General features: G+C 41.7%; 1 protein-coding gene across 1 annotated transcript in view; it reads right to left on the bottom strand.

Moving 5' to 3' along the window:
* TMC2 (transmembrane channel like 2) overlaps positions 1-10,434 on the bottom strand; it is an 81,595-nt gene that overhangs the window by 4,053 nt on the left and 67,108 nt on the right. The window contains exons 16-18 of the mRNA XM_004383064.1: positions 4,592-4,717; positions 3,215-3,293; positions 1,848-1,965 (exon numbers count right to left, since the gene is read on the bottom strand). Coding sequence (XP_004383121.1) covers positions 1,848-1,965; positions 3,215-3,293; positions 4,592-4,717 — 323 coding nt within the window. The remainder of the gene's footprint in view (positions 1-1,847; positions 1,966-3,214; positions 3,294-4,591; positions 4,718-10,434) is intronic.

Below are 10,434 nucleotides of genomic sequence, written 5' to 3'. Positions count from 1 at the left end.
AGCACTTACTGGTGAAGATCAAAGACCACAGCCTTCAGTATGGATTACACCTCAACAAAAAGAAAACAAAAATCCTCACAACTGGACCAATAAACAACATCATGATAAACGGATAAAAGATTGAAGTTGTCAAGGATTTCATTTTATTTGGATGCACAATCAACACTCATGGAAGCAGCAGTCAGGAAATCAAAAGACGCATTGCACTGGGCAAATCTGCTGCAAAAAAACTCTTTAAAGTGTTGAAAAGCAAAGATGTCATCTTGAAAACTAAGGTGCGCCTGACCCAAGCCATGATATTTTCAATCGCATCATATGCATGCGAAAGCTGAACAATGAATAAGGAAGACTGAAGAAGAATTGACGCCTTTGAATTGTGGTGTTGGCGAAGAATATTGAATATACTATGGAATTCCAAAAGAATGAACAAATCTGTCTTGGGAGAAGTACAAACAGAATGCTCCTTAGAAGGAAGGATGGCGAGACTACACGTTACATACTTTGGATGTGTTGTCCGGAGGGACCAGTCCCTGGAGAAGGACATCATGCTTGGTAAAGTACAGGGTCAGCGAAAAAGAGGAAGACCCTCAATGAGATGGATTGACGCAGTGGCTGCAACAATGCGCTCACGCATACCAATGATTGTGAGCATGGCGAAGGGCCGGGCAGTATTTTGTTCTGTGGTGCATAGGGTCACTATGAGTCGGAACCGACTTGATGGCACCTAAGAACAACAACAATAAAGGGGAACAATTGCCATGGGAAACATAGTAAGGAACTTTGTTGTTGGTATTGTTGTTAGGTGCCAGTGAGTTGATTTTTTGACTCATAGTGACCTCACGTGACAGAATAGAACTGCCCCATAGTGTTTTCTAGGCTGTAATCTTTATGGGAGCAGATCACCTGGTCTTTCTCCTATGGAGCTGCTGAGTGTGTCTGGGTGCTCAACTGTTGTGCCAACGGGGCTCCTTGTTGGTGTTAAACCAAGCACCAAACCTATTGCCAGTGAGTCGATTCCTACTCATAGAGACCCTATAGGACAGTGTAGATAGGCCCCACAGGGTTTCCAAGGCTTTAAATCTTTACTGAAGCCAACTGCCACATCTTTATCCCACCTAGCGGCTGTGGGTTTGAATGGTCAACCTTTCAGTCAGCAACCAAGCACTTAACCACTACACCACCAGGACTCCAGATGTTGTCGGTGTTAGCTGCCATCAATCCGGACCCTTACTCATGCACAACAGAATGAAACACTGTCTGGTCCTGCTCCATCCCCATGATCGGTTAGGGATCTGATGGTTGTGATCCATCGCTGGGACTTTCTTCCCAGCCTGTCTTAGCCTGGAGGCTCCACCAAAATCTGTCCAGTATCATAGCAACATGAAAGCCTGCACTGAGGGGCTAGTAGTAGTTGTGCATGAGGTGCATTGGCCAGGAATTGAACCTGGATCTCCCGTATGGAATGCAAGAATTCTATCGCTGAACCACCATTGCACCTGGTGAGGAACTTAACAGAAATGAGAGAAAGACTGCAGTAGAGGTGGTGGTGTTTTCTCCGTTTCCAGATACTCCTACCCCTACTACTACTACCAGGTAGTATTTATTGATTCTCTCTCTTTGCCAGGAATTCTGTTAAGCAGTTTACATACATGATAACATCTTATCTTCCACCCCATGAGGTGGGTGCTAAGATAAGAAAATAGAACTTCATAACTTGCCCAACTTCATACCACTAATAATTGTCGGAGTCTGATTTCAGTCTTAGACTGGTTTGACTTCACAACATATGCATTTTACATCTTTCCATGTGGTTTTGTAAAAAGCACTCATACTGGAATAGAATTTACCTTCTTTGGTGAGTTGGAACTGGGTGGCATTTTTGGAGCTTCCTTTAAGTGTGTACCCTGAATCTTTGACCATGGCACTGCCTTTAACAGACTTGTGGCTCTTCTCAACTTCGCGGAGCTGCAGAAAAAAAACGAATTGTTGGTTCTGACCAAGGAAATCAGTGTTTGAGGTTCAAAGCACAGGAGGGTGAAAGCTAGAGAACAAGGACTCTATTTTCAGTTCTTGGTGGTGGCGATGATTTTGTTAGCTGCCATCGAGTCAGCCCCTGACTCATGTCGACTACACACAATGGAGCAAAACACTGCTTGGTCCTGTGCCATCCCCATGATTGGTTGTAGATTGAAATATTGTGATCCACAGGATTTTCATTCGCTGACTTGTGGAAGTAGATTGCCAGGCCTTTCTTCCTAGTCTGGCCTTTTTTCCTAGTCCATTTTAGTCTGGAAGCTGCACTGAAACCTGTTCAGTATCATAGCAACATGCAAACCTCCACTTACGGATGAGTAGTGGCTGCACATGAGGTGCTTTGGCTGGCAGTTGAACTTAGGTCTCCAGCATTGGAGGTGAGAATTCTACCACTGAACCATCAATGCTCCCCAGTTCTTGGTGACTACCTTAAATCACCTAAGTTGTTGGTCCTCACAACTGATGAGAGGGAAACTTGAGACTCTCAGATTCACATAGTGTTTGAAGGAATATCTGGTCAGGGGAGGGACAGCAATCCTTCCAATCCTCTATTTCAATGGTTTTCTATATCTGGGCAGGAGCCCAATGAGGTTAACAGAAGGAGTTGTAGATGAGAAACTGGCAGCCAGACAGATAAGATTAGCTCCAGGAGAGGGGGAAAGGGAGCAAGGAGGGGGCAGGCGTTAGGGTCTGCCCTTTAAGGTCTGTAGGAGGTGAGTGGGTGGCAGGGTTGGGAGAGTAGAAGAGAGCAGTCAGAGGTCAGGGAGTCAGGTGGGATGTTGAGAGAGGCTGCTCAGAAGACCTCTTAGACTAGGGCACAAGTAATATGTTGTTTGGATAAAAGTATTTCCTTTGGTATTTATAGCATTTAATCTGGAGGAATTATTATGGGTACTGGGTTTGTTATGTATGTGCATTGGTTGAATCCATTAAATTTCCTCTGTTCTTTAGCAACCTCTCATAATTTAAATCATTATTGTTATGTACCCCCAAGTACCCCTAGAACATACATGCATGGTGTTGAACCTCACAAGGTTACTTCCTATAATACAGTTGTTTTTAGATTTGGTTTAGAAGGAAGCCATTTAGCAAATGCAACTGGACTTGCAGAGCAAATTAGAAAAAACCCAGAAACATGACACCTTTTTACCCTCTGGGATGAAGCTTCTGCCATACTCACTGCTTGGATTTTCTTCCTCAGCTGGGCATTAGCTCGGGCAAGGCTTTTGGAAACTGAGTTCAGGTAGTAGATGGCCAGGCTGCAAGAGAGAAGCCTCCTTTGGTCCTACCATCTTGGGAAGGGACAAAAGCCCATGCCTTTCCCAAGGAACCAAGGCAGGAACTCCTGGAACAGGTGCGGGCCTTTGCCTCGGGTCAGGGGGGGTTATCCTACTATCCTAAGTTCCCCACTTGACCTGGAGAAGGTCCTAAAGGCCTCTGTTCCCTGCTTCTCCTTTCTCTATTCTATTGAGTGTGGCCATGACCTACACGTCTCTAGTTCTCAGAGTGCTCAATAAGGGTTGGCCTAAGGGATCACTACTCTTCTGGGCAATCTGAAGAGACTGGAGTGTGGCAGGGTTTCTTGTCTGCAAAAGAAGTCACTCCCATTTCCTGGGCACCTGCCCTGTGCTGAGCTCTGTGCCATGTGCATACACACCCACATCTCATTGGTTTTGATGAAAACCCCATGAAGTAAGTACAAAGGAAGATTCCCACCTCTACAGATGAGTATCTGAAATTCAGAGAGATTAAGTAACTTGCCCAAGGTCATCCAGCCCTTACTACTCTGTATCAGTTGCCGTCAAGTTGAATCGACTCATGGCGACCTCATGTGTGTTAGACTAGAACTGCACTCCACAGGGCTTTCAATGGCTGGTTTTTCAGTAGCAGATTGTTGCAGAGGGTTTGTAGATACTGTCAGGGCCCACCCATGTCCCTTGGACACTATCTATGAGTTTGCTCCCTGAAAGGCTTGCCACTACCAGTACCTCTGTGCCTGAGGCTTCTCTCTCAAACCACCCCCCCAAACCATTCTACCCATGAACACAGCTGGGAATTAACCTCCCCCCTCCTAGCAGCCCTCAACAAATGACTTATGGGAGCTGGTCTACAAATGCCCCAAGTCCTTAACCTTTAGGCTGGGATGACTCTGAGGCATATTTTCTACACTGTCTCCCAGCGTTCCCCAGCAGGATCAAGTCAGCAAGTGGTAGCAACACTAACAAAGAAACTTCCCTTCCCTGTCTCACTCCCCCACGCACCTACTCAATAAACTAATTGAATCTGAATCCTTTTGATTAGTTTTAATTTTATTTTTAACAGCCGCATTGGACAGTGCTGCTCTAGTAAGGAAAGTCAGGGTGTGAACACAGGCCTGTGTGTCCCACAGCTAATAAATGGGGGAGCAAGGGTTCAAACCAGGAATTTCAGATTCCAAAGTCTGCTTCTGGAGAATCCAGACTAACACAGAGGACAAGAAAGAGGGACCTGTCAAGCAACATCTCAACTGCAAGGGGAAGTTTCCATGCAGCAGAGCCATGGGCTCTGGTCAACTTACAACATCAGCAGGATGGCTGGAATGATAAGGCCTGGATTGGCGAGGAAAGCAAAGATCTTTCCCAGGAAGGTTGGGAAATCGTTTTCAATGGTCTCTTGGATGACGTCGTACATTCTGTTCTTCCCACTGTAAAGAGGAGAGGATGGGCTACAGGGTATTGAAAAAAGCTCATGTGGCGCACAGAATCATATCTATGCCCCACAGGTCCAAAGCCACCACTCACCACTGCTTTCCTGGAAGACCCAGAGCTCTGCTGCAGATGGGCTATGAGTAAAAAATGCCCCACAAGGGACTGTCATTTTGGCTAGGGCTTATAGCTGGGTCAGCACACTGGCTCACCATTTTCGTGCTCCTGGTACCCGACAACTTCTCAAACCACATTGATGTTCTGTGTCTGACATATTCCTGAGAAAGATGAAAACGGATTTTTTCCTATGCTCTAATGGGGAGAAATTTGCCTATGATGTAGCTATAAGACCAACATGGAGCTTCCTCCAGCTCCCTTGGCATGGAAACTTCTCCAGAAGCTGATATGATGGACAAGCTCACGCTGTCTCTCAAAAATACCTACAGTTAGTCTTCAGGTTATAATTCTAGGATGAGAACTGGCTCCTAGCCAGTTCACAATGGTAGTCATGATTTTCTTCAAATACCTAAGAACTATTATGCACAATGACTGCCACTAATGCCTGCCTGGAAACCACTGGACTCTGCTGGCTCTTGGGAGCAAAGACGTGGACTTCGGGATTTGAAATTTCTGGTTCAAATCCTTGCTTCCCCATTTATTATCTGAGGGTCACACATACCCGTGTTCACACCCTGACTCTCCTCACTAGAGCTACAAAGTTGTCTAATGTAGCTATTAAAAATAAAATAAAAATTAATCAAAATTAAAAATTCAGTTCCTTAGTCACACTAGCATCATTTCAAGTGCCCAGTAGTCATGTGACTAGAAACAATTATATTGGAAGAGCAGATATGGAATGTTTCTATCATTACAGAAAGTTCTACTGGACAGGGCTGCAGAGGTTTGAGATCTTTGGGCAATATACTGAAAATTTCCTTGACCTAGTTTCATCATCTGTATAATACAGTATAATAATATAATATAATATAACATAGTATAGTATTACAAGTATAATAGTAGTACTTTTCTCATAAGATTTTTTAGAGGATTGTCATGGTTTGAATTATGTCCCCCCAAAAATATGTGTATCAATTTGACTGGGCCTTGATTCCCAGAGTTGTGTGGTTGGCCTCCATTTTGTGATTGTAATTTTATGTTAAAGAGGATTAGGGTGGGATTGTAACACCACCCTTACCCAGGTCACATCCCTGATCCAATGTAAAGGGAGTTTCCTTGGGGTGTGGCCTGTACCACCTTTTATCTGTCAAGAGATAAAACGAAAGGGAAGCAAGCAGAGAGTTGGGGACCTCATACCATCAAGAAAGCAGTGCCGAGAGAAGAGCATGTCCTTTGGACCGGGGTCCCTGCGCCGAGAAGCTCCTAGTCTGGGGGAGCACTGATGAGAAGGCCGAGAGAGAGAAAGCCTTTGCTTGCAGCTGACACCCTGAATTTGGACTTTTAGCCTACTTTACTGTAAGGAAATAAACTTCTCTTTGTTAAAACCATCCACTTGCGGTATTTCTGTTATAGCAGCACTAGATGACTAAGACAAGGATATAGAAGTGAATTCATAGAAAACACTTAGTATGGTGCTGGTAAGTTATAAGTGCCCTCCAAAATGGTGCAGCTAGCAGCTTCATTTTTCTCTTGTGTAAAGTGTAGATCAGGAGTTGACAAATTATGGGCTTTGGGCCAAATCCAGCTTGCAACCTGTTTTTGTATGGCCTGTGAGCTAAGAATGGTTTTTACATTTTTAACTGGTTGAAAAAAAATCAAAAGAATAATATTTTGTGACTCGTAGAAATGGAAATATGAAATTAAAACTTCAGTATCTGTAATTAAAGTTTTACTGGAACACAGCCATGCTCAATGATTTATCTATTGTCTATGGCTGCTTTCATGCTTCCATGACAGAGGTGAGTAATGTGCCAAAGACCATTTGTGGCCCACACTATTTAGCACTGCTGTGCAGCACACTACAAATCACAATAATGCAGTTACAACAGCATTTCAAGTGAAATGCACTTTGCCATATCATGACATTTAATTAATTTTTTTTATTACCAGTACATACTTATCATGTCAAAACAAGAAAAGAAGAGGAAAGTGGACTTCAAATATCATGCTTTTAAGGCACAGTCAAGTGTGGATTATTGTGTTATTGAATTAGATGGTGTTATGGATTGAATTGTATTCCCCAGAAATATGTGTTGGAAATCCTAACCCCTATGCCTGTGGTTATAATCTCATCTGGGAATGGGTTTATGAGACAGGTTTATGTTAATGAGGCAGGATTAGTATAGGGTATGTCCCGAGTCAATCTCTTTTGAGACAGAAGAGATTAAAGAAACAAGTGAAAAACAGAGATGGGGGACGAGAGATGCCATGCCACACTAAGATCACCAAGGAGCCAAGAAATAGAAGCTGAAGAGTCAATGACCTTTCCCCAGAGCCAACAGAGACAGAAAGACTTCCCCTAGAGCTGGTGCCCTGAATTTGGACTTCTAGCCTTCTAAACTGTGAGAAAATAATTTTCTCTTTCTTAAAGACGCCAACTTCTGGTATTTCTGTTATAGCAGCACTAGATAACTAAGACAGATGGTATATTAGTTTCCAGTGCAGTTGTAACCAATTATCACAAATTTGCTGACTTAAAACAATACAGATTTATTCCTTTACAGTTCTGGAGGCCAGAGGTCCAAAATGGTTTCACTGGGCCAAAACTAAGGTGTCAACAGAGCTGTACTCCCTCTGGACGCTCTAGGGAAAAATCCATTTCCTTGCTTTTTCCAGATTCTAGAGTTGTATTCCTTGCATTCTTTGGTTCATGCCCCTACTTCCATTTTCAAAGCTAGCAGCATAGCATCTTCAAATTTCTCTCCGCTTCCATGGTCGACATCACCTTCTGCTCTTCTATAGTCAAATCTCTGTCTGCCTCCCTCTTACGAGCACACTTGTGGTTACATTTAGGGCCCATCCAGGTATTCCAGGATAATCTCCCCAGCTCAAGATCCTTAACTTAATCACATTAGCAAAGGCCTTTTTGTCATGTAAAGTAACATTCACAGGTTCCAAGGACTAGGACCTGAATATCTTTGAGGGCCATTATCCAGCCAACCAGAGATGGGAAAGCATTGTGCTTATTATGCAATGACACTATAAACCAAACCAAACCCTTTGCTATTGAGTAGATTCCGACTCATATCAACCTCATAAGACAGAGTAGAACTGCCCCATAGGGTTTCCAAGGAGCAGCTGGTGGATTCGAACTGCTGACCTTTTGGTTAGCAGCAGAGCTCTTAACCACTGTGTAACCAGGCCTCCACAATGACACTATAGCTGTGCTAAAAGGATACAGTATATACTGACATTACCAGACTAAGCACTCAGCACATTGTTCCCATCTCACAGGAAAGTAATGATTAGAAAAATTGGAAAATTTAAAACAATAGCTCATCACAGTAGAATTTCTTCAAAAGATTAAAAAAATAAAAATGAAGCTGAAACCAAAGTGACTTTCCAAGTGGCTCGCTTGTTAGCTAAGCAAGAAAAGCCATTCACTGAATGTGATTTAATTAAGTTGTATTTGATTGTGTTTATGCATCCAGAGAAAATAAACTTTTTTAAAAGACTATTAGACTTTCAAGCAAGATCAGTTTCTTGAAGAGTTAGGATATTGAGAGCAATGTCTATTAAAAAACAAGCAAATGATTTCAAGTGGTTTTCCTTGGTTCTTGCTTGCTAAGTTGACAGATGTTACTGACACTGCTTAGTTATTGTTTATTTGAGGAGTTAACACCCAGTTTGCAATGACTGAAAAATTAATCTGTATGAATAGTCTGTGTAGAACAAATATGGGCAAGAATATTTTCAAAGAAGTTGAGAAAACACTAATTAGTACAACCTGAAGCAGAATCTGCTAAGATGTGCTACAACTGATAATGGTCCAAATATGTGTGGAGGAGAAAAAGACTAAGCTGGACAAATTTACAAAGCTTGTGAAATCTTAGGTGTTTAAAGTCTATGGCTATTTATTGTATTAGTCATCAGCGGGTAGTTTGCAAAAAATATTTGAACCTATCATGCAGGATTGAACCAACAGTGCCAATGGTGAACTTTATTTCCTCTCATGACTTAACCATTTTCAGTTTCGTAGATTTTTGTCAGAAATAGAAGCTGAATGTCTTTACTTGCTCTACCACATAGCAGTTCAATGGCTTAGCAGTAGTAAAGCTTTTTTTGTGATTTTTTGAGCTTAGGTCTGAGACTGAAAAATTTCCGAATGAAAACTGCCTCTCAACCACCATTATTGAACACTGAATGGCTTTGGAAATTAACTTTTACTACAGGCTTGATAATGTTTCTGCATAAATTCAACCTAAAATCAGAAGGTTAAACAATGCTTATATGTGAAACGTAATTGTGGTGAAGTCTTTTCAAACAACTCATGTCTGAATCATAAATAATGCTAAGTGCTCTATATGCTTTCCATGCTCTCAGAAATTAATACAAGTATAAAATTTCCATTCCCAAACAAATCTGGAATGGATATATTTTCTTAGCTCAAACTACAGCTTCGGCAGCTTTTTCCCAGCCTCAATACAAGTGCAAAGGAAATCTCCGTATTTCAAAATTCAGTTGTTTGTTCAATTGAAGATCTCCCATCTAATTCAATTGGAAGTGATTAACCTGCAAAATAATGGCATGTTAAAAGGCAATTATCAAGAAAAGATCTAACAGATCTAATAGAATTCTATAAATGCCTTCCAAGGGATGAATATGCTGAATTAAAATCAGGCTTGTGTATTGATACCAGTATCTGGAAGAGCCTATCTGTGTGGAAAGGCATTTTCAAAGCTAAATACATAAAATCTCATTACAGAATTACCGATCAGCATTAGCAGATGAACATTTGCAATTGATTTTGATGGTAGGGAACACGAATTTTGAACCGCTTTTATGTGAAATGTTATCCCTCCCCTAAAAAAGAATTCCATTCCTCTCATTGGTAGACCTGCATTGTAAAAAAATATATTATTATGTTTTGAATTTTGTCAATAAAAACTTTATGGACATTTGTTTTGTCTTTTGTTATATAAGTACCTACATAATATTCCTGATTTTACTTCTTCACCTGCAAATCCTAAAATGTTTACTATCAGTCTCTTTATAGACAAAGTTTGCTGACCCAGGAGTAGATAATGCTTCCCATCTCACAGCACTGTTATAAGGATTAAATACATACCTCATGTAATACCTGGCATAAACCAATCATTCAAGATACCTTGGTTACCTCCTTATCAAAATCACTGTCCCCTTCACTGACAAGTGAGTAATCACATTGGGGATTATCAGGGTTCTTGGCAGCTTTCTTTCTCCTTCCCTGCCTTCTGGCCAATTACAAGGCCTGTTGATAAAATTTCAACAAAGCCAGAGAGAGAAAGTAAAGAAAGTTCAAATCAGCCCTTATCTCCCTTAGAATTCAAAGGATTAGAGAGATCCTCAGGCCATCGAGGTGAAATGCTGGCCAATGCACAGTTCATGTCCACAGATTTGTTCAGTGGGCTGGAACTGTTTTTTTTTAAAACTTGAATTAATTCCTGTAATAAAAATATTAAGGGGTTTCATTGTGAGCACCAGCTGCCCCCCAACTTGCGTAGGACTCAGATGTAATAAACTCATATGCTGCTTCCTATGGACCCACATACTCCTCTAT

The sequence above is a fragment of the Trichechus manatus genome, unplaced genomic scaffold (assembly GCF_000243295.1).
Source record: "Trichechus manatus latirostris isolate Lorelei unplaced genomic scaffold, TriManLat1.0 scaffold00104, whole genome shotgun sequence".
Classification (NCBI taxonomy): Eukaryota; Metazoa; Chordata; class Mammalia; order Sirenia; family Trichechidae; genus Trichechus; species Trichechus manatus.
The sequence above is the reverse complement of the archived record's forward strand: the minus strand, read 5'-3'. Positions and strand labels throughout refer to the sequence as shown.